The sequence below is a fragment of the Sparus aurata genome, chromosome 18 (assembly GCF_900880675.1).
Source record: "Sparus aurata chromosome 18, fSpaAur1.1, whole genome shotgun sequence".
Lineage (NCBI taxonomy): Eukaryota > Metazoa > Chordata > Actinopteri > Spariformes > Sparidae > Sparus > Sparus aurata.
In genome coordinates this window covers 27,831,663-27,856,790 of record NC_044204.1, presented here as the reverse complement: position 1 = coordinate 27,856,790, position 25,128 = coordinate 27,831,663, and the positions used below count along the sequence as shown (strand labels likewise).

At 38.9% G+C, this 25,128-nt stretch overlaps 2 protein-coding genes across 8 annotated transcripts; one reads left to right on the top strand and one right to left on the bottom strand.

Annotated features, from left to right (window-relative positions):
* Window positions 1–221: 221 nt before the first annotated feature.
* On the bottom strand, window positions 222–23,986 carry LOC115568371 (phospholipase A and acyltransferase 2-like). Of its 7 annotated transcripts, none has more exons than XM_030395599.1 (5): window positions 15,291–15,304; window positions 1,746–1,828; window positions 1,203–1,308; window positions 732–1,000; window positions 222–562 (listed from the first exon to the last, which is right to left on the bottom strand). In XM_030395599.1, the coding sequence occupies exons 2-5, from the start codon at window positions 1,764–1,766 to the stop codon at window positions 521–523; spliced, it is 438 nt and encodes a 145-aa protein (XP_030251459.1). In that variant the 5' UTR covers window positions 1,767–1,828; window positions 15,291–15,304; the 3' UTR covers window positions 222–520. The 7 variants fall into 7 exon arrangements, with proteins under 7 accessions (XP_030251459.1, XP_030251456.1, XP_030251457.1 ...); XM_030395596.1 differs by lacking the exons at window positions 222–562; window positions 732–1,000; window positions 1,203–1,308; window positions 1,746–1,828; window positions 15,291–15,304 and adding exons at window positions 17,773–18,091; window positions 18,259–18,515; window positions 18,737–18,848; window positions 19,188–19,262; window positions 23,901–23,986; XM_030395597.1 differs by lacking the exons at window positions 222–562; window positions 732–1,000; window positions 1,203–1,308; window positions 1,746–1,828; window positions 15,291–15,304 and adding exons at window positions 17,773–18,091; window positions 18,259–18,515; window positions 18,737–18,848; window positions 19,188–19,262; window positions 23,424–23,501.
* On the top strand, window positions 5,704–9,756 carry LOC115569290 (phospholipase A and acyltransferase 4-like). The gene is made up of 3 exons (XM_030397317.1): window positions 5,704–5,725; window positions 9,081–9,346; window positions 9,571–9,756. Exons 1-3 carry the CDS (start codon window positions 5,704–5,706, stop codon window positions 9,577–9,579), a joined length of 297 nt encoding a protein of 98 aa, XP_030253177.1. The 3' UTR covers window positions 9,580–9,756.
* Window positions 23,987–25,128: the final 1,142 nt, after the last annotated feature.

Here is a 25,128-nt window from a genome sequence, read left to right as displayed (position 1 = left end):
CAATAAGTGAACAGTTAAGACAATGATGATGATGTATGATTACATACATTCAATACTGAAACCAGCCTGGCCATAGTCATACAGCAGCCATTTTCTTCTGACATCAAGTCAGGGTAGGAAGCTCACCCTTGTGATAACATTATTTGGACTTCCCACCCTGAGCATGACGTCAGAGGAAAATGGCCGCTGTGTGAAATGTTGCAGAAAGAAAGACTACCATCCAGAATCACACACATTATTCTTTATTCAAAGCAATGACAGAGATTTTAATGTCAGATGAAGACAGAACTTTATAACCTCCAGCTAAACTGTCAAACAGTCAGCGGGGACATGTCAGATAACAAGTACAGAAGTGTTGAAGTGGTTCAGACATCATGAAACTGAGTTCATGGAGGTGCTCTTACAATAAAGAGGAAGTATACCGTGGAAAGGTTCAGATAGGAGGAGAGGTGGAGGAAAATGTCTGTCAGTCTTTCAATGGATCCTCTGAAGAGTTCTACTGCAGCTTCAGCTACAGCCGCTATAGGTCTACTAGGACTGTAGCAGCATCTACCAACATCCCCTGTGGAAGGCAACAAACGTCTTGAAGTTAGATGATGAGCAGAGTTTTCTTAAACTAAAGTCCTTTAAAATCATTCACAACTCTGGGAATCATAAAGTTTTAATCCTGTCAAACATTGCTAACCCTTCTTCGTTTTCACCACAGCCACACAAGAAATGGGTCCACTGACCTGAATGGAAACAGCTTTTCCATAACGCATCTTGGTTGCAAAGTGCTCACAGTTCTCTCTGATGACGGAGTACTCCATCCTCTTGTCCACCTTCCCGAGCGCCTCTTTCACAATGATGCGAGCTGAGCGGGGCTCATACTTCTCGTCCAGGCTGTTGTTGATTTTCCATGTGCTGTCTCCCACCACCTCCTTCATTTTCTCTTTCTTTACCGTGGCCTTCTTAGTTGGTACAGACTTAATGCGATTGGCAGCTTTATGTCGGACTTCAGCTTTGAATAAAAAGAGAAACAGGCAGGATTATGAACTAAATATTGCAACATGTTTTTTTGTGCGTGGTTTATTAATCATGAATCAAACAAATGATTTAATTTAATAATCTGGTCTGTTAATGTTACAGTGACAGCAGGCTGATATTATTCCAGACTCTGACAGGTCAGGATTAGACAGTAGCAGTACAGACAGAGGACTCACCACCTGGTGGCAATGTCACGTGAACAACGTCGCCATTACCAACATACACAGCCCAGTGCTGATAGAGACCTCGGGAGATCTCAATCAAGTCCCCAGGCTCTGGTGTCTGATCAGATTTGGATTAGAACAAACAGGAAACATGTTTGACTTTGCAACAGACTGTTTGGAAACAACTGCAGTACATTTGAGAACTCTGACATGATCTGGGTTACACAGAGAAGCACAGATAATCTAAGACTTTAAAGGTGAATCATAAAGCTGATAAATAAAGCAGATAACATTGAGTTAAATTATCTTCTTTGACTGAACAAGTGCAGCATCTACACATGCAGCAGATGGCAGTATGCAAATGTAAAGTTGGTTTGTAGATGAACCACAGATAAAGACATAGAAGAAGACAACACTGAAAAGGAGGTGATGAAGAAAAAGAAGACAAAGGAGTAGCAGACGATGAATCAGCGGATGATGAAAAGACACAGACAGAGAAGACAAAGAAGTGGCAGAAGATGATTTAGTATTCTGATCCAGTGATAGTTTCCTAACCAGTGACAACCAGTTGCCCATGTCAGCGTTTGTTTCGTCTGTAAACCTTAAACTGGTTTCACCTTCCAGATGACTCTCAGCACCTGCAGGAACAAATCATTTCATTAGCACACAACATGAGATAAAGAGAAAAGTAAATGTAATGTTGAGGCATCACTGATGTGGGAATTGTGTTAGAAAAGAGTAGTAGTAGTCTTTATTTAAAGCTTTTATTAGTCAGGGCAGTGGTTTTCAAACGTGTTGTGTCAAAGACACACCTGTATTCATATCTGTGTAAAATAGCCTCTATAGCATCGTGTTATCTAATCACTCTGTACACAGATACTTTTAGATCTCTGGAGGGTTTTTAAAGGACTTTTTTAGGGAACAGATTTTGCCTCAGTATGAGGAAGTAAATGTGTACAACAAAGGATGTAGTCAATTAAAAACTCACTCATCACTTGTTGTTTCATTGTGTATTACAACAATAATCAATGGTTGTAAGGACAAAGGACAAACGCTGACTGGTTTACTCAGGAAACCAGTTACAATGTTGATTTATTATCATTTTACAACACAGGGTTGTATAAGAACATGCTGGTTATAGTTTCTTTGTGTTACTCACAAAACCTTAACACAATTTTATATAAATGGGTGAAAATACAAAATGTAATAACAACAATCAGACATATTTTCTATTATCTATTATAACCAGATGTTGTGTGAAATCATAACAGCCTTTCTAGTTAGTTCAGTCCCCATCAATACACTCAGAAGCCACTTTATCAAGAACACTTAGTTTAAAAAAAGTTTTACTTTTTTTTTTTTTAAGCTTCATCATCTGTTGTTTCAGTTCAGTTGTCATTTCGTTCCCGGTCTAATCAAATTTTGCCACTACTTTGATTTAGTTTCAGTTTTATTTTCCAGTAAGTAACCTTGAAACCCTTGAAGGTACAAAAACATATTTAAAATGATCGTTTTCGATGTTTAGTTTGACTTTTTTCTGAAAAGGTATCGTTTTTATTCAACTTTAGTTTACGACATTTGTTACAGCTCATTTTAGTTTCAGTTTTGATTTGCGATATCTTCTCTTGAGCAAAATAACGGACACACCCTAAATCCACAGTCCCAACATGTTTACTCTGCACCTCTCTAAACCAGCTTGAGGTGTCAGGACCAGAGCTGAGAACGATATAATGAGAGGAGGTGAAATAAGTCGAAATGTTCAGAATAAACTTGGCATTTCAAGGTTAAAGTCGATCCCGACACACCCCGTATTAAGATTTTAGCAAATAAACAAAATAATACAAATGCTGCAGGTTATTTTAACTAGAAATCACAACAGTTCTCGGTTACACTACAGTTTGTGTTGATGTTTGATGTTGACGGTTTGTTTTCTTACCTTTAACAATAATGTCCAATCTCTGAGACCTCCAAGAAGCCCCCCACCAAACTTCAGCTGTGTGTCAGTGAGCTGATAGTCAGGAAACCTTCAGAATAAAAGCAGCCAAAGGTCACAATGTCCAAACCTTTATAAAGACAAATAACACAAATGTAGCTTAACCCTTGTATGGTGTTCAGGTCCGTGGGATCCGTTAAAATAATGATACGATTCATTATTTTTTTTCAAACTCAGACACACTGACCTCGACTCATTTTCTGTGAAGATCAGAACACACTTTCAATGACCACACACTGTACACGCCTCCTACACATTTACGGATGTCCGAGTCCACTGTGTCGGCGTCAATGGAGTGAATTTTATACAGCTCCTTCTACAACGTGATGTAATTTAATGCCTCTCATTTACACATTCACACACATCCGGATATCTTTGAGAAACGGATAAGAAACAAAAACAACGTCTGTAACGTCCTCTGATGATTGCAAATATTAACTACTCCTTATGTGTTTAGTACACAGGTAGGCACCAAACAGACATGTGTATTTTTATAATGTTTTTATGTGTTTACAGCTGCCAATGAATGTAACGCTGTTACTGTCATGATAAATGACAGTTAAATATTTAATCTGTGTCTATAATAACCAGATCCTCACATGTAAATGCGGCATAAGACAATAACAGGTAACTTAATTATTATTGTTACACACAATAACAATAGAGTTGGACAAGATAAAGACAAGAGTTCAATGTGGCCTGTTTCTACACAGTAACATTAATATAGTACAGTATGCTCATTCTAATTAATAGTGCCTTGAAATTCAAATAAACAAAAGTGGTCAAGGAAAATAAGTGAACAGTTAAAAACCATAAATAAAGAAATCAGACACTGAAACCTTACTGAGGGATCACGAGGTGTGAGGGGACGCTGTGTCGCAGACAGAAAGTCTCATTTAGTATCACACAAATTATTCTCTATTCAAAACAATTACAAACATTTAAATGTCAGAGGAAGACAAAACATAAACTCCGGGTAGAGATGTTTAGATTTGATTCAAGAGGTTTGTTTAATGCGTCTATTTATAATAATCTTCCAGCAGGGACGTGCACATGATTATAGAGGGACAGGGGCTCAAAGTCAGAAAAGGGCAGCACATGCGCGCGCACCAAATTTTTTTTCAGGCCTTAATAACACAATATGTAGATTAATTAATGTAAAATTAATAAACAAAGTACTTATAGAAAGCTAACTACTTAGCTGTGTATCCTGTGTAGCTGTGAGTGATATGCAATTGCCATTTCTTTTGTGTCAACAAGTTATTGTCAACATGAGTTTATTTACATTATCATAACTAGTTTATTGCCCGTAGGAAGCATGTATTCCTATAGAAAAGTGGGAGGTTAAGTAGCTTTTCATGGATGGCCAAATGAGGCTGTGTCTGAAGGTGGGACGTCAGGGATATAATTGGCTGTTTTTGACTACTTTTGATTATACCATTATATTTCACCTTAAAAACTATTTACCTTGCCTTACTTGGTGTAATTATTTTTAGCACAACCCAAATGTGTGACTGTACAGTTATGTTTTCATTTTAAGGTACTATATTAACACTATGGACCTAAAATCACAAAATAACATAAAATCAGAGTAGAAAAAGTTAGTTTTTTTTACTGTGAAAACCACAAATATGTTTAATGAACCAATTACATTAGTTATAATGCAAATATAAATTGTTGTTTACTAAATTGGTGCATAAGTTTTTGAAATGTACAAAGTTATGTGTAACTATTTACATTTAAATGCAGGCAATGCCTCAGGCTCCTCAGCTCATTCCTGCCTGTTCAACATTCAGCCGTCTCCTCCTTGGTTTGCCTCACAACACGACTCCACTACTCACTAAACACACTACACCAAATACTACATAACACACTAACTACACACTCCAGACACGCTAAAGGTCACAAATCTCTCAACTCTCAAAACTCGCTATCTCTGACAACGTCTGTTACGTTCTCTGATGATTGCAAATATTAACTAATCCTTATGTGTTTAGTACACAGGTAGGCACCAAACAGACATGTGTATTTTTATAATGTTTTTATGTTTACAGCTGCCAATGAATGTAACGCTGTTACTGTGATGATAAATGACAGTTAAATATTTAATCTGTGTCTATAATAACCAGATCCTCACATGTAAATGCGGCATAAGACAATAACAGGTAACTTAATTATTATTGTTACACACAACAACAATAGAGTTGGACAAGATAAAGACAAGAGTTCAATGTGGCCTGTTTCTACACAGTAACATTAATATAGTACAGTATGCTCACTCTAATTAAAAGTGCCTTGAAATTAAAATAAACAAAAGTGGTCAAGGAAAATAAGTGAACAGTTAAAAACCATAAATAAAGAAATCAAAAACTGAAACCTTACTGAGGGATCACCAGGTGTGAGGGGACGCTGTGTCGCAGACAGAAAGTCTCATTTTGTATCACACAAATTATTCTCTATTCAAAACAATTACAAACATTTAAATGTCAGAGGAAGACAAAACATAAACTCCGGGTAGAGATGTTTAGATTTGATTCAAGAGGTTTGTTTAATGCGTCTATTTATAATAATCTTCCAGCAGGGACGTGCACATGATTATAGAGGGACAGGGGCTCAAAGTCAGAAAAGGGCAGCACATGCGCGCCCACCAATTTATTTTTCAGGCCTTAATAACACAATATGTAGATTAATTAATGTAAAATTAATAAACAAAGTACTTATAGAAAGCTAACTACTTAGCTGTGTATCCTGTGTAGCTGTGAGTGATATGCAATTGCCATTTCTTTTGTGTCAACAAGTTATTGTCAACATGAGTTTATTCACATTATCATAACTAGTTTATTGCCCGTAGGAAGCATGTATTCCTATAGAAAAGTGGGAGGTTAAGTAGCTTTTTCATGGATGGCCAAATGAGGCTGTGTCTGAAGGTGGGACGTCAGGGATATAATTGGCTGTTTTTGACTACTTTTGATTATACCATTATATTTCACCTTAAAAACTATTTACCTTGCCTTACTTGGTGTAATTGTTTTTAGCACAACCCAAATGTGTGACTGTACAGTTATGTTTTCATTTTAAGGTACTATATTAACACTATGGACCTAAAATCACAAAATAACATAAAATCAGAGTAGAAAAAGTTAGTTTTTTTTACTGTGAAAACCACAAATATGTTTAATGAACCAATTGCATTAGTTATAATGCGAATATAAATTGTTGTTTACTAAATTGGTGCATAAGTTTTTGAAATGTACAAAGTTATGTGTAACTATTTACATTTAAATGCAGGCAATGCCTCAGGCTCCTCAGCTCATTCCTGCCTGTTCAACATTCAGCCATCTCCTCCTTGGTTTGCCTCACAACACGACTCCACTACTCACTAAACACACTACACCAAATACTACATAACACACTAACTACACACTCCAGACACGCTAAATGTCACAAATCTCTCAACTCTCAAAACTCGCTATCTCTGTCGCTGTCTCCAACACATCACTGCTGCTGTCAATCATCCGCCGATGTCCCTCCCCCATCTTCCTGTTCCTCAACAACCAAACTTGCTGCTTGGACACTTTCGTGACAAAAGCACATTTTTACTGTTTCTTCTTGCACCAGACATAAAGCAAACGTAACGGCAATGTTCGCGAAAAAGCGTGTCGGACATTATTTATCCTAAATCCAGTTTTGGACGTGCCAGTGCGTCTACTCCATCAACTCGGGAGGTGGGCCGTGTAGCTAGCGGCTAGCGCTAGCTACACTAGCGGCTAGCGCTAGCTACATATGAACATCCACAGATTCCGATCCCACTTTGTTGTCCGCGCGTCTCCAGATCTCCTCAGACCCGAACAGACTTGGACTTGTTTAATCTCATTAATCCACAACAGTCAGTTTAGATGCACAGAACGGAACGGAACCGCCGGCAAAATCCCGGTCCAGCTCGCGCCTCTGCAGTGATTGGCTCTGGTGCCCATGTGACTGTGGTGGCTCCGGTGGACAATGCTTGCAGAATTTGTAAAGCATTTATGAAATAATTTATTCATGCTCTCATTGCAGTCCAAGCAAATGCTTATTGCACACCTCTGAACCACGCAGCAGCCATGTTGAAACTCTCAGGTCAGTCTGATCCTGATCCGCAGAGATATTTGAGGAACACACACACACACACACACACACACACACACAGACAGAGATTACTTGTATTTATAGATAGATGATTTGTTCCTGCAGGTGCTGAGAGTCATCTGGAAGGTGAAACCAGTTTAAGGTTTACAGACGAAACAAACGCTGACATGGACCAGTCAGAGGTTAGGAAACTATCACTAGATCAGAATACTAAATCGTCTTCTGCCACTTCTTCATCTTCTTTGTCTGTTTCTTCTTCTTAGTTTTCATCTTCGTCCGCTTCTTCTTTGTCTCCTTCTCTGTCTTCTTTTACTTCATCTGCTTTGTCTTCTTCTTCGTCTTCTTCGTTGTGATCTTTTGTCTTCTTCTCAATCTTTTTTATCTTCTTCATCATTTTCTTCCACTTTGTTACCTTTATCTTATTTTTCTTCCAATTTGTCTTCTTCATCTTTTTCATCATCTTCGTCATCTTTGTCATCTTCTTCTCTGTTGTCTTTTTGATTCTTCCTTTGTTCTTCTTTGTCTTTATTTTTCATTAGCAGTCTACACACCAACTTTACAGTTGATTACTTAAAGTGAAACCCTCGCCCAAAAGCAACAGAGGCTTTATTTGTGATTGAATATGAGTCAAACCTTTACGTAAATGCATAATTACGATGAAAGAGGCACTTTTAAGAATTACCGTAGTTTCGTTTTCGGACAAGCTTATTTTCAGTGGAGTGCATGGGGCACTGGCACACTAGCATCAAAATCGCTATTTTTAAAACACTAAGAAGGCTCGACACAACATGAAACTTTGCTCGTAGTATCACCAGGGTCTCTACTCATGAACACGAGCATTGAGAACACTGTTTGTGTACACAGAGTTTACTAAAAAGACCGTTTTTGAACTACTCACCGTAGGAGCTGGATCTCCGGCGCGCCGTTGTCATGGCAGACAAAAAGTGTCGATCCTCGAGTGCAACCTAACAGGTAGGAGGTCCACCATTACTCTTCTGCCTGTTTGCTCGCACTTGGGGATCGACACATTTTGTCTGCCATGACGGCGGCGATATTGTACTGTTTTGCTGTTTTGGTGACCATTAAAAGAAGACTGAACCCGAGTGTAGCCCGCTATTTATCCACTGCCAGAAGAGACTGTAATACGCTACCATTCAAGAAAAGAGGGTTACTTATATATAATTAAATATATATTCATAATAGACCGGTCCTCTGAACACTTTACTTAATTATTTACTTATTTATTGTTATACCATTCTTTAAATTACTGTTCTTTGTTGTTCTTATTCTTTCCAGTTGAATGTTTGTCATGTTTTTTTTCATGTTTAGTTCTATTTACATCGTGTGCGAAAAGAACGTAGTCAAATTCCTCGTATGTGTTCACATACTTGGCCAATAAAGCTGAGTCTGATTCTGATTATTTTTCTATTATTATTTATTGAATTTTTTCCCTCCCCCCGGTTTGCGGCGCCCCCCTTTGGACATTCGATGACAGCGCCCTTAGTCTTTGTATGTTGGTGATGGCTACGCTGTTCACGTTGATCACCGGACATCACCACACTGTGAGTCCTCTGTCTGTACTGTTACTCTCTAACCCTGACCTGTCAGTCTGGAATAATAACAGCCTGTTGGCACTGTGACATATACAGACCAGATTATCAAATTAGATTGTTGTTTGAACTGATTCATGATTAATAAATCACAAAAAAAAAAACATGTTGCAATATTTCACTCATAACCCTTCACAAACTCTGTTTCTCTTTTATTCAAAGCTGGAGTCTCAGTTGCAGCTTACAGCAGCTCGAGGTTTCCCCTGACTGGAAATGCTGTGGTGAGGAAAGAGAAGCTGGAGGATGTGGTGGGAAACAGCCAATGGAAAATCAACAACACCCAGGACATGACGTCCAACCCTCGCCCTGCTCACATCATTGTAAGGGAGTCGCTCAGTCTGGTGGGCAATGTGATCGAGTACAATGAGATCAGCAACAACTGTGAGCACTTTGTGACCAAGCTGCGCTACGGAAGAGCTCTGTCCCAGGTCAGTGGTCCCATTTTTTCTTTTTTTCTTTTTTTTGGCTGTAGTGAAAAACAGAGAAGAGTTAGCAGTGTTAGACAGGATGAAGCCAGTTGTTTTTGAAAGTGTGATTCTTCGTTTTTTGATACTCTATATTTCCCAGAGTTGTGAATGATTTTAAAGGACTTTAGATTGTCCAGAGAACTCTGCTCATTGTCTAACTTCAAGATGTCTGTTGCCCTCCGCAGGTGGAATAGGCAGCTGTTGCTACAGTCGTCTGGCCTCTACCGGTCCCTTTAAGAGCTGCAGTAGACTTCATCAGAAGATGAGAGACAGACTGACAGACATCTTCCACCTCTCCGCCTATCTGAAACGCTCTACTTCTTAATAAAGATGTCAAAATGAATTTTTAACATTCTTTTTAGATAATTAAAAAAAAAAAGAATCAAAACTGAATGTCTCTGAAGTCCAAAATGTTCATTGTTGCCAATACATGATAAGACAAGAATGTCTTAGAAAATTAAAATGAGCTAATTATATATCACAGACATGTCTTGTAATGTCCCACACACTCTCTTTATTGTAAGAGCACCTCCATGAACTCAGTTTCATGATGTCTGAACCAATTCAACACTTCTGTACTTGTCTTCTGACATGTCCCCGCTGACTGTTTGACAACTGAGCTGGCGCTTATAAAATTCTGTCTCCTCTGACATTAAATTCTCTGTCATTGCTTTGAATAAGAATAATTTGTGTGATTCTGGATAGTAGTCTTTCTTTCTGCAACGTTTCGCATGGCAGCCATTTTCCTCTGACGTCATGCTCAGAGTGGGAAGTCCAAATAATGTTATCAAAAGGATGAAGTCCTATGCAGAAAAGCTGATTAATAGTTTAAATTTCCCTACCTATTTAATCAGATACTGATAAGACAACGGATATTGAAAATCTGGGGGCTTTCAAGATTTCTTCTATTACAGCAATTATTTTTAATCATGCAATTGTTACAGCGTGTATTCAATGTGTTATTGTATAGAACATATGTGTCAAACTCAAGGCCCGCGGGCCAAATCCGGCCCGCCACGTCATTTTATGTGGCCCGCGAGAGCTTAAAAGGTATACAATTGTCTTAAAATAAAAGTCTACACTGCTTTACAGTGTACAGTGACCATAAACTACATCTCCCACAATGCATGTCGATGACCCGATAACCCGACGTGCATTGTGTGACCCGCGAAAAGATCGCATCCTGCCGCGAGATCCCAGTGTTTCCATATCAGCGTTTGACTAAAGCGGATTTCTAAGAAGTGATGGAGAAGTTGTCCACAAATTAAAAGGCAGACTGCAGCTGCAGCAGAATGTGTTCACCAAAGCTACCGCTAAAAGTGATGCAGCAGTGAAAGCTAGCTTTATTGTGGCTGAAGAAATCACCCTAGCGTCCAAGTGTTTTTCGGAGGACGCATTTGTGCAGCGGTGCAAGCTAAAGGTGTGTGAGCAGGTGTGTGAGCAGGTGTACCCCGACCAGAATCAGACTTTTAACAATATCAGTTTGTCAAGAAACACCATCGCAGACCGAGTTAAGGACCATAGTTGCCAACTCTCCCGATTCACGCGGGAGACTCCCGCTTTTTAACCCTATCTCCCTCGATGCTCCCGGTCAGTAATTTCTCCTGTTAATCTCCCGATTTTACAGTAAAGGAAACAAGTAAGATTGTGTCCCTATATTTGTTGCAGTATCTGGCAACCCTGGCCTGCCTGTGTGGATGAGCAGGTGTGTGATTGTTCCTGATAAATCCCGCAATCCGGCTTTTCCGACCTGAAAATGAGGCTCTCGTGAATCATGCAAATCCGTTTTTCTTTTTTTTTGGGGGGGGGGGGGGCGTTGCGCAAGGCACGGTCGGTCGGGTATTGATAAACATAATGACATTTGATTTTGATGATGACGTGATTTTTGTCGGTTTAATATCACGAGCGAATGGGGAATTTAAGTTGCACACAGTGAAAGCACCACACCCCAAGTTATCTTGAAATCGATTATTATTGTCATTACTGCTATTTGTACCGTTGAAGTTGAGTGACTGAAATCCTCGTCATCCTATTCAAAGGCTGCAACAGGCGACTCATCGAACCGGGGTGAAGTTAGTTTCAGTTTGGATATTCTGTGGCTATCGGGTCCAGCTGAGACTTTACTGAGGTTCTCCCAGTGTCAGCAGCAGGAGGACGGTCAGCTCACCTCACACTGAATCACTGAGACTGATTTAGGGACCGTCATTAAATTACTTAGCATAAATAAATTAATACAAAATAACTGCTGTTTTTTTAGAATATCTTTCATGTCATGTGACCCAGTGACTCCAAACCAGCTGCAGATTGTATCAGTAAACTGGACGAGTAAGACACCTATTGTTATTGTATTTTAATGCTTCCTCTATTTAATATGAATATTAATATGCAGAAATTATGATGAATTATGATGATAAATATTATGAATTATTTCTCAATAGCTTCCATGTCATGTGGCCCACTGACTTCTGAAAATAAAAAAGTTCTCTAATGCTCAGGATGTTAACATATTTTCAAGCAGCAATGTCAGCTTCTACACTATTTTGTCTCATGTCTTAGATTCTGATTCTGAAATTCTGAAAATGATTTTCTTTTCAAAAATCTCACGAGTAGGTGAGATTTAAAGGGTCATTTTTCAAAAAATTTTCCGGGGGGGCATGCCCCCAGACCCCCCTAGTGTTGCTAGGTTATCAACTCAGAGCACAGCTGCTATAAAAAAAATTAGGGGAAACACTGTTCTAAGAATTTTGGACATGTGTTGTTTAAAATACAAGGCAAGAAATTATGACAAATAAATCGCACACCTGGCGAAGGAACCTTGTTACTTGGGCCGATACACCGATGAAAAAAAATCTCCCTATTTTTCACAACCCAATGTTGGCAAGTATGGTTAAGGAACTAGCAGACAATCTGACAACACAGCTGGCCGAAGAGTCACGCAGTTACCTGCTTATTCGCGGACAACATGGATAAAGCGCATCTGTCCACTTTCATAAGAGGCGTGAAGGCAGACTTCACTGTCAGTGACGAGCTCTTGGATGTAGCTGCGATGCATAGGACGACGACGACGGGCAGGAACATTTTTGATACGGTGGAAAGGTCCGTGAGTAAAACTAAATTACCGTGGGACAAGTTGATGGGTTAACTACCGATGGTGCGTCTGCAATGTGTCGAGGAAAAACGGGCTTGGTTGGATTAGTGAAGTCATCACACAGAAGTCCGACATGGTCACAGCTTTCCAGCGAAAACTGCACCTGTGGAGGTCCCAGTTGGAACAGGACAATGTTGCCCACTTTCCTGTCTGTCAGTGCTTTTTCGTGTGCTCTGTTAGCTGCCAAATTAAACCACATATTCAGTGTGTTTACAGGTGTATGTGTTCAAATGTTTACTGTAATCAAAACCATCTCTCATTACCCTCTGCAAGGCTCTCTGCTTTTTGTTTTTCTAAAATGCCACACACATGAGACGTGTTTTAGCAGCTCAGAATTATTTGTGTGCCATAGTTCTGCCCCACTCAACAGTGACAAAAACGTTTTGAACAAAGTTGATGTAATAACTTGTGTGTGATCATATTTGGCTTATCTTTGTTATTAATTTGAAAAGTTTGATCTGTGATTGATAGAGTAATGGTGGGTTTCTTAACCTGATAAATTAAAGGGACCAGTTATAATTACAGAGCAATGTGCTTAAATATATTTTTACATTTATGTAAATGCTTGTTCAATATTTGTACAGTTGAATAAATAATAATTAAATGCAGAGACACTTATTTGTTACAATATTTTACGGAGTAGTTACATTCATACAGTCTTACAGTTACAACCGGCCCTTTAAGGGCAACCATGATGTTGATGTGGCCCGGGCTGAAAATGAGTTTGACACCCCTGTTCTAGATGACTCTCAGCACCTGCAGGAACAAATCATTTCATTAGCACACAACATGAGATAAAGAGAAAAGTAAATGTAATGTTGAGGCATCATTGATGTGGGAATTGTGTTAGAAAAGAGTAGTAGTAGTCTTTATTTAAAGCTTTTATTAGTCAGGGCAGTGGTTTTCAAACGTGTTGTGTCAAAGGCACACCTGTATTCATATCTCTGTAAAATAGCCTCTATAGCATCGTGTTATCTAATCACTCTGTACACAGATACTTTTAGATCCCTGGAGGGTTTTTAAAGGACTTTTTGGGAACATATTTTGCCTCAGTATAAGGACGTAAATGTAAAGTCGAAAAGCTAAAAGCTAAAAGATTTTAGCAAATAAACAAAATAATACAAATGCTGCAGGTTCTTCTAACTAGAAATGACAACAGTCCTCCGTTACACTACAGTTTGTGTTGATATTTTGACAGTTTAACAATAATGTCTCTGATGTAGATGATCTGTTGACCCGGGTATTGTGTGATTCATTTATCTACCATTCTACAACACAGGGTTGTATAACTCAATGGTAGTTAATCCTGTTTTGTCAAAATTGTTTAAGAGAGGTGTTATTTTTACCAAATAAAAACAAAAATGCCATGACTGATATAAAGATGACACAAAATGAAACAGTTTTGAGATCACTGTGACCTTCATTAATGTCACGATATAACCAAGGCAGAAACTGATACTTAAACATGCATATTTAACATGTTCAGTAGAGATTGAACTGAACTGTTTGTTAGCTACAGATGGAATGTAAAGTAAAGTGTGTGTCATGATTGGGATCTTTGATGTGGCTGTTTTTGTGGGTTCTGTACTGTTGTGTTTTCAGAGGTGCTCTGCAGGTGCTGGGTTCGGCTTCGATGATAACTGGAGTTCCACGACCTCCAGCCTCCACCAGCCCTGAAACTCTCTGAGCCAGTTTACCCGTGTCTTCACTTCCCTCTGTTGGGAGAGGAGCAGGACAGCCAACACACTCTCTGCTCTCTGAGCCTCCCCTGCAACTCCACCTCTGCCAGCTGACTCAAGACCTGCACATCATTCTGACCTTCTGTGTCAAATAAACAGTATGTTTGTGTGTGTGTGTGGCTTAATCAGTCATCAATCATCAACAGTGACTGTGTGTGTTTGTCACAACATCACTGGCAAATTTTACCCCACAACCTCCATTTTGGCAAAACTGTTCCAAACAGGGGCTCAGATCCACAGTGATTTCATGAACTTGTTCTTTGAGAACCTGCACATGAAATAAATGTACAAAATGTGCTTCTAAATGCTTCTAATTCAAACATTTTGTGTATTCTGTAGGCCTTGTTGTGGCATGAAGGGGCTACAACTTTTATTCCATTTTATGATCTCATTGCTAAAATAAAACTGAAATAACTTTATTTCATTCTAATTAGTTTTGTTTCAGTTTAATTTCAGTTTTTCTTGAGGCTATCGTGTTGTATTTAGTTTCAAGTAAGTAGTTTCATTTTAATTTACAATGAGCACCCTGAGACCAAACAATAGAAACACCCTCAGGTAGCCCATAACAAGTACCTGGTTTGAAAGCACCAAAAACTAACCTGAACACTTCCAGAATGATCCTGGCTGTTTTTAGAGTTTAGCTTGATTTTTTCATAAAAGGTTTTGTTTTAATTTAGTTTAGATGGTTTTTTTTCCACAGCTCATTTTGGTTTTAGTTTCAGTTTTAATTTGAAGGTAATAATCTGGATGGCAACACAATTCAACAGCTCCAAAAGTAAACATTTAAAATGATAGTTAAGTTCAATAAACATCTCTCTCAAAAAGTTTCACATTAGCATTAATAGGTGAAATGAATTTAATAAACTGGCAACATAGGCATAAAGCATTAACTAACTGTCTGTACAGTACAAAATAAACCAGTTTTAACATTTTAGCAAACATACAAAATTCTGATGGGTCTTCTAACAAAAAAAAATATCACATTCTATTCAAATGTTTCATCAGTGTGTCCTCTTACCTTTAACGATGCAGTCGAATGTCAGAGACGTCTCCTAAGAGCCACGTAACTTCATCTGTGAGATCAAGTTATTCAAGTTTACCTCCACAATGAAGGTGCAATCCAAATGTCACAATGTACATGCCTACATTTTATACAGATTTACATGTAGCTTAAATAAACATCTAAAGAATTATGTAGCCTAAAAAAATAAAAGGGGGCAATTCAGGTAACTTCAGGTTGGAAGATCCTCCAGTAAAATTGCTGAAAACTGTCTACTCAATCAAGTGATGTTTCTATAAATCAATTTAGGCAATAAATCTGGAACATGAATTCTTCTAGAAGCTACACATCTTCATACATACCATGACTCTCCTCTCTGACTCTGGCAGCATGTTCAGGTGATGTGAGTAAAGTGAGACGCTACAATTAAAATGGTTGTTATGAGGACAAACTTACATGGATATAAATGGGCTTATTGAATACATAATAGTTTCAGCTTCCCAGTTATTGCCAATTTACTGACTATTTAATGAAATGTTCAATATTTTGTTATCTAATCAATATCACAGTTGAATCTACATCTTTGTAAAAACAGATTCATGCAAAACTACAATGGCACTCGGTAGAGATCATACCTCCACTGAGGCTCAAACCTTTAAATATCTATTTTCTTTTTTGTTCTTCATCAGTTTGTACTAGACACCAGCCACCTAAATACAACTGATTGTTTTCATCAAGATCTATGAATTATTCTCTGAGAAATTAATGAAAATGATGGAGGTCGGGCGCTGGTTAGCTCAGAAAGCAGAGTGGGGTAACAAAGAGTGGGCGTAACATGTACAGAGGCTTTGTCCTCACTGGCCCTTTGCTGTGTGTCACTCCCCATCTCTCTCATCCTGTTTCCTTTCGTATCTCAATCTATCCTGTCAATAAATCCATATAGATAATCAAAATTATTTTAAATAATTAAAAAAAAATGTTGGAAGTCAGTCACTTTATCAGGATCTGCACCAAAAGTTAATGTGGTGAATGAAAAATGTATGATTTGGACATCTGTGGACTTCAGGGCATGTGAGCGGAGCGGTGCGCGGAGCGGAGCGTGCAACACGAGTCTAGGGCATGCACAAGTCCACACAGACTTACACGTGTGACTTCAAGGAGGTCATTAGTTGAGAGATGGAGTTTGTAAAAATATTTCGAAAAGCAAGAAGACAGGTCATATAGGTGGAACGTCAGGAATTGCTCCCTCTTTTAAATTTGAGCGAGCGTGGAGCGAATGACATTTTAGGTGAGCGGAGAGCGGTCTTTGAGCGGAGCTGTCTGTTACGACTTTGAGCGATGGAGCGAAGGAGCGAACACCCACGTAAATGGGGAGCGGAAATTCTCACCGCTCAGCTCCGCTCACATGCTCCGGTGGACTTCGTTGTTCTTTATTCATTTTGGAGGTGATTTTGAGGTGACATTTCTCCACATTGCTGCAGTGAAATGTAACCAAATGTGTACCTGTGATAGTGTCATGATTCCAGATTTTGCCTTGTGTTTTTTGTGTTTGGATTTTTCATGCCTTGTCCCTTTAAGTTTTTCCTGTGGTCTGCCCTCTGTCTCCCTCTGTCTGTCTGCCTTGTTCCCTCCTGGTCTGCTCCTCTGTGCTCCTCCCCTTCGTTAACCCACCTGGCTTCCTCCCTCCTCTCTCTCCTCACCTGTTCCTCGTCTGGTAATCAGTGTCTGTGTATTTAGTCTGTGTGTTTCACTTCACTCCCTGTCCGGTCATTGTATGTCTTCCGTTTGGTTCGTCTGCCCCTGCTCACGCCTGCTCCTGTCTCTGTTCCCGTCGGCTCCCCATTCCTTCTGGTATGTGTTTTTGGAGTTTGAGTTTTGCATTTTGCATTTTGATTTGAACTTTGGTTTTGGTTTGTACTTTGCCTTTTCCCTTTGCACTTTGTTGTTTCGCTGTTCAGTTGCTACTTTGTTCTTTCGTCCCTGTTTTGTCTGTTTTGGGTTTTTACATTCAACTTTAAAATAAAGCGTGCCTTTTGTTCATCCCTGATCCTGCCTCTTGTCCCGTTTTACTGCGTTTGGGTCTAACCCCTTCCTCCTGAGTATCCCCTGTTTCCCGCGAACCTGACGGCTAGAGTAAGACATCAGATAGAAGATGCAAAGATAATGATGAACTAACTGATGAAGGAATAGTTTGATGAAAGGTCACAGTCAGAATAACATTTAGATCTTTTGACTTGGTTTTGACTATAAAAGTCAAAATTTATAAACGACCGGTAAAACTAAAACTTGTTCAATTAATTGAAATGTTCAATCTTCATGAAGAACACATATCAGCAAAAGCACTGAGGCTATATATCTTTTAGGACCTTCACTTTGTTCTAGGACCATGCTTGCATATTTACTGTAGTTCAGGCGCAACGGACATCAGACGGCAGCTCACTTTACCGCAGTGAAATGGTCACCATTTGAAATGTTGCAGAAAGAAAGACTACCCTCCAGAAACACTCAAATTATTCTTTATTCAAAGAAAAGGCAAACAATTTAATATCAGAGGAAGACAGAACTATATAGACCCCAGATAAATTGTCAAATAATCAGCAGGGACATGTCAGAAGACAAGTACAGAAGTGTTGAATTGGATCAGACGCCATGAAACTGAGTTCATGGAGGTGCTCTTACAATAAAGAGGAAGTGTACTGTACTGGATAGGTTCAGATAGGAGGAGAGGTGGAGGAAAATGTCTATCAATTTCTGAAGAGTTTTGCTGCAGCTTCAGCTACAGGCCTAAATGGGAATGCAGCAGCATCTACCACCATCCCCTGTGGAAGGCAACAAACATCTTGAAGTTAGATGAGCAGAGTTTTCTTAACAAACTAAAGTCCTTTAAAATCATTCACAACTCTGTTAAATATAGTTTTATTCCAGTCTAACATCACTAACCCTTCTCTGTTTTCACCACAGCCACACAAAAAATGGGTCCACTGACCTGAATGGAAAGGGGTATTCCATAACGCATCTTGGTTGCAAAGTGCTCACAGTTCTCACTGGTGACAGAGTACTCCATTACATTGCCCACCTGCCCGAGCGCCTCCTCCACAATGTCGTCAGCTGGGCGGGGCTCATACATCTTGTCCAGGATGTTGTTGATTTTCCATGTGCTGTTTCCCACCACCTCCTTCAGCTTTTGTTTCCTCACAATGGCCTTCTTAGATGAGGAACACTTCAAGCTGCTGGAAGCTGCACCTGAGAGTTCAATTTTGAATACAAAGAGAAACGGACAGAATTTTTGCAGGATTATGAACTAAATATTGCAACATGTTTTTAGTTGTTTATTAATCATGAATCAGTTCAAACATGCAATTTATGTGATAATCTGGTCTGTAAATGTTACAGTGACAGCAGGCTGTTATTCCAGACTCTGACAGGTCAGGATTAGAGAGTAGCAGTACAGACAGAGGACTCACCACCTGCTGTTGTCACATGAACCACGTAGCCATCACCAACATACACAGCAAAGTGCAGATAGACAACTCGGGAGATCTCAATCAAGTCTCCTGGCTCTGGTTTCTCATCAGACTTTGATTAGAACAAACAGGAAACATGTTTGACTTTGCAACAGACTGTTTGGAAACAACTGCAGTACATTTGAGAACTTTGTAATAATCTGGGTTACACAGAGAAGCGAAGATAATATAAGACTTTAAAGTTGAAACAAATAGCTGATAAATAAAGCAGATAATAGTTAAATTATCTTCTTTGACTGAACAAGTGCAGCATCTACACATGCAGCAGATGGCAGTATGCAAATGTAAAGTTGGTTTGTAGATGAACCACAGATAAAGACAAAGAAGAAGACAAAGAAGATGAAGTGGCATAAGACGATTTAGTTTTCTGATCCAGTGATAGTTTCCTAACCTCTGACTGGCCCATGTCAGTTTGTTTCGTCTGTAAACCTTAAACTGGTTTCACCTTCCAGATGACTCTCAGCACCTGCAGGAACAAATCATTTCATTAGCACACAACATGAGATAAAGAGAAAAGTAAATGTAATGTTGAGGCATTAATAAAACAAATAAAGAAAAAACACAAAAGGACAAATGCTGACTGGTTTACCCAGGAAACAAGTAACAAGGTTGAGTTATTTATCATTTTACAACTTTTAGCTGTAGTTCCTTTGAGTTACTCAAAAAATTATAACATAATTATGTGAATAGACATATTTTCTGTTATCCATCAAAACCAGATGTTGTGTGACATCATAACTTCTAGTTAGTTCAGTCCCCATCAAAAAACTCAGGAGCGGGTTGGCCCATTGCTGCAATATGTCTGCGCATCCGCCATATTGGATGTGGCACCTGCATACTAAACATATAGTGAGAAGTTAACGTTTATAATTATCAGAGAATGTTACAGGCACTGTTTCTTGGTACATGTTTCCCAAATATATTTGTATGTGTGTGTGTAAATGAGAGGCATTAACTTATAGCACTTTGTAGAAAGGCGCTTTAGAAAGTTCACTATTAGATATTAGATAGTATTCACAGGGCAGATCTGCCACATCCAATATGGTGGTGACGTAGACGTACAATTCAGTGCTCAATGAGGCTCTATGCAAAGCCGTTTCTGTCTTTTCCGGGGCCCTAGTCAAGATGCTGTTTGCGGCCACTATCTTGTCAAACTAGGATGGACTGATTCCTAACCCTTTTAGGTGATCCACAAAGATGGAACAATCTATTACATTTTAAGAGGAAAACAGGCTAGAGTTGTGAAAACCTCTCTCAAATTAAAATCAAACATCTTAAATTGACCCACCCAAGCAAGTGTAATTGATAGAAAATGATAATACAAGGTAAACAATGGGGATCCCCTATAGGTCAATAAATGAAACTGATGCAGTGTCCCTCAAAAGATGTTTATTTTATACTGTAAAAAGAAGGTTCTTAAAGATTAAACGTATATATATGGTGGTAAAGATGGCCCTGCTGCTTCCTGGTCCACGGCTCCAAAATATTTCAGAATTGCTCCTGCAAAGACAAAACTCCTCAGGTTACGAAGCAAAATAGATCCGAAGCAAATATTCAAACTACATAACTGAGTTATGTTGCAGTAATGCATAAAATTCATAATCTGTTTTTATTTTATACATTTCAATATACAATAGTGTCCCTTTAAAGCATGCACCCAATTTCAGAGTTGTAATTTTTAAGCAGTTTTCGACACATTGTACTTGTTAGAGTTTAAAAACGAAGATAAATGACTGATGAGCACTATGTGATATTGAAGGAATGTTTTTGTGTATATTTCTCAGGACTTGCTCAGTCCATCCTAGTTTGACAAGATAGTGGCCGCAAACAGCATCTTGACTAGGGCCCCGGAAAAGACAGAAACGGCTTTGCATAGAGCCTCATTGAGCACTGAATTGTACGTCTACGTCACCACCATATTGGATGTGGCAGATCTGCCCTGTGAATACTATCTAATATCTAATAGTGAACTTTCTAAAGCGCCTTTCTACAAAGTGCTATAAGTTAATGCCTCTCATTTACACACACACATACAAATATATTTGGGAAACATGTACCAAGAAACAGTGCCTGTAACATTCTCTGATAATTATAAACGTTAACTTCTCACTATATGTTTAGTATGCAGGTGCCACATCCAATATGGCGGATGCGCAGACATATTGCAGCAATGGGCTAACCCGCTCCTGAGTTTTTTGATGGGGACTGAACTAACTAGAAGTTATGATGTCACACAACATCTGGTTTTGATGGATAACAGAAAATATGTCTATTCACATAATTATGTTATAATTTTTTGAGTAACTCAAAGGAACTACAGCTAAAAGTTGTAAAATGATAAATAACTCAACCTTGTTACTTGTTTCCTGGGTAAACCAGTCAGCATTTGTCCTTTTGTGTTTTTTCTTTATTTGTTTTATTAATGCCTCAACATTACATTTACTTTTCTCTTTATCTCATGTTGTGTGCTAATGAAATGATTTGTTCCTGCAGGTGCTGAGAGTCATCTGGAAGGTGAAACCAGTTTAAGGTTTACAGACGAAACAAACTGACATGGGCCAGTCAGAGGTTAGGAAACTATCACTGGATCAGAAAACTAAATCGTCTTATGCCACTTCATCTAAAATAATAATTATTATTATTATTACAATAATTCATGTCCAAAACTGTACGTGGTGGAATTAGAGTTGGGGTGGAAAAAAATACATAAATGAGGCTCTATGGTCGTTACGATTTAATATTGTTAACGTTTCTCTGATTGGATTGAGAGCAGTCACTTAGTCTGCAAGCACCAGAAAATGTTTCCTCTTTTCCTACTGCACAGCAAGGGGTGAGTGAGGTGAGAGTCCCAAACTGCTTAACCAAAAATAGTATGTCGGTGAGTTTATAGTTCAGTGATAGCTAAATTTCAACAAAACAAAATAAAGTTATAGGCTATATGCTTTATAAACCATTTAAATCATGCTGAAATAAATACAGACTATGTGTTTTTATTTATACAAATTCTTTGTATTTGGATGTTTGAATGTTGTCTTATTGAATGTTTTAAATTGATATTTGTTATTTCTATTTTTTTTATCCATTGTTTTTTTTTCTGATGTCCCTCTGTAAAGTGTCCTTGAGTGTCCTGAAAGGCGCCTCTGTAAATAAAATGTATTATTATTATTATTATTATTATTATTATTATTATCATCATTATTATTATTATTTCAGAATGATCTTTATTCATTCATTTCAATTGATCTTTTTCCTATAATAATAGATTAACTCAACACAGAGCTGCTCACCTCCTTCCTCAGTTGTGGGTAGGCCAACTGGGGCTGGTTCAGGGGTAGGTGGGGGTACTGGGGCTGGTTCAGGGGTAGGTGGGGGTACTGGGGCTGGTTCAGGGGTAGGGGGCTCACGGGGCTTACAGACAGCTGCGGTTGCTGCTGCTGCTGCACTTGACGTGTCCGTTCAAACATGCATCATTTTTGACAGGAGGGGTGGTCAATTGATTAAATAAGGGCAGCTTGCTAAACGTGAACAGTGAAATCTAAAAATCCAGAGTTTGTGAGAAAAGTGAGCTAGCTGAAAAACCACAAGGTTAACGTTAAGACAAACAACGGACTAATGTGTTCCAGCACGTGAATACGGACGCTCGTCACCGTCAGTGTTGACCTACTGGTATAGCGGCGCAGCGGCGCTGTTCCACCATCTGGTGAGAACCCTGGGGTATTACAAAGTGGACTACTTCCTGCCTAACTGATGATATGGTCTTAACCTATATTCTGTGGAAAGAACGAACGGTCATATATATTATAGTTTACTTTACATTTACTTTAATTTGTGTTATTATGATTCTTTTGAATACAAAAACAGTAATACATCAAAAACATAACTAAACTATAGGAATGTAGGCAGATGTGTTAAAATGATATTGTCACAATAAGTAGAGTTAACAATAATCCACTGCCACAATAGTCCATAATAATGCACAACAGACCTAATATGTATTAGTGTTGTTAAGCACACATTACAATAGAGACCCATAAAGTGAAAACACACTAAAATTGATAAATTAGTCGTAAAAATAATCCTAAAATGATGTTATGTGGACAGCAGCTCCCACTGGACGATGATACAGCAGACATGACATCTGCCTAACAACACACCCTCCCTCCCAAATGTAATGCCAACGAACTGGACCTGCTATAATTCACTAAAAACTGGTGTCACTTCAGTCAATCAGTCTCATGGCATTCACGTGTGACACATACATGTTATTTTAGCCTTTTCCTAAAGCAAACACTTAAGCTAGCTAAAAGTTCGTCATCACAGCTCCCCCTCCACCCCGCGTCATGAAAACAAACCTTACCTTCATCCTGGGAGTTTTTCTTCATCTGTTTCATTCTTTTTTCTCTTTTCTGAACCAGATGTACATGTTTGTTTTGATTCTCCTCACTAACATCATTGACCGGTACCGGCTCAACTCAACGCCCCCGGTCGTCATAGCGACGCGGCGCGGTACTGATGCCGGCCGTGACGCTCTCACTGGATGATGATCGTCTCTGACCAATCAGCGGCCGTATCGCCGTGGCTCGTTTGGAACCTCAGTGGAGGTGCTACGAAAATAAGATCCAGATACCTTTCAAACCTTTTCCCCGTGAAAAACCAAATTAAGGCGAGCCGAGCCGGTGCCATGCATGAAAAGTGCGAGTCACTCCTCAGATATTGAGGCCAGACTTGTAACTTGAGGGGGCCCCCTAGTGGTGCAGGGGCCCTTTGCACCCGCATAGTCCGCATAGCAAGAAAGGCTCTGCGTCTATGAGGTCAGCTCATCTTAGTTTCAGTTTTGATTTGCGGTAATATCTCTTGAACAAATAACGGACACACCCTCAACCCACAGACCCAACAGACCAGGGCTGAGAAAAATATAATGAGAGGAGGTGAATAAAGTCCAGAATAAACTTGCCATTTCAAGATTAAAGTCGACCCCGACAGACCCCGTTTTAAGATTTTAGCAAATAAACAAAATAATATAAATGCTGCAGGTTCTTCTAACTAGAAATCACAACATTCCTCTGTTACACTGTTTTTTTTGTTTGTTTGTTTGTTTTCTTACCTTTAACAATAATGTCCAATATCTGAGACACCTCCAAGAAGCCCACCACCAAACTTCAGCTGCGTGTCAATGAGCTGATAGCTGCTGTATTTAGTCAGATGGAACAGGAAACTTTCAGAATAAAGGCATCACCCAACTGCCACAATGTCCACTCGTACATCTAACACAGACTAATAACACAAATGTATCTGAAATTAATAGGTGAATAAATACATTTGGGTAGAACATATTACATTATACAGAGAGTTTTTGTTGCGTCTGCCCTCATTGAATAATAATAACTTAAAAAACCTTCCAGTACACTGCCAAACATTTTAACAGAAAACTGCAGCCTCGAAAATGAAAGTTTACATAAACACACTGCATATGTGTAAAAAGTAGTATAAAGCCTTTTGTGGCTTCAGAAGAAGCTGCATGGAATCTGATAAATTGCTTCCAGTGATGTCACTCAGTGGCTCAGTTGCATTGTGGGTAATGTACACTCAACGTTTTGAAAAGCAGTCCACCGGTCTAGCATCATGTTCTATAACACTGTTAAACTAATTGTGGTCAGTTTAAATCAAATGATCAGAATCAATGCAGCAGGACCAGAACTATCAGCCTTTTTTATTCCACATATTCTTCTTCCTTTTTGAAACCTGCACCTACATTACCCACAACGCAATTTAGCCACTGAGTGACTTCACTGGAAGCTATTCATCAGATTACATGCAGCTTCCTCTGGAGCCACAAAAGGCTTTATACTTCTTTTTTCACATATGTAGTTGTTCTCCCCAAAACCTGCAAACACACTTCAATGTGAAGAATTGGTGAAGTTGCTGTTTAACTGTTCATCACTCTGACTGGAACAGAAGCTGAATCTTGTGTCCGTCCTCTTTAAGAGATATCCAGATTCCAAAATGATCATTATTGTGCTTGATTCACAGCTCCACCATGTGGCTGTTTGGGTTCATCATTCTTGGGAAGCATTTCCATATCATCTTCAGTTATTAGGACGTGTTTAATGTTTCTAGCTTATTCCAGCTTCTGACAATTTGATCTGCGGCATAAGACGACAATAATAGTTTACTTAATTGTTATTGTTACACACAATAATAGAGTTGGACGAGATAAAAACAAGAGTTCGATGTGGCCTGTCTCCACACAGTAACATTAATATAGTACAGTATGCTCATTCTAATTAAAAGTGACTTGAAATTAAAACAAACAAACGTGGTCAAGGAAAATA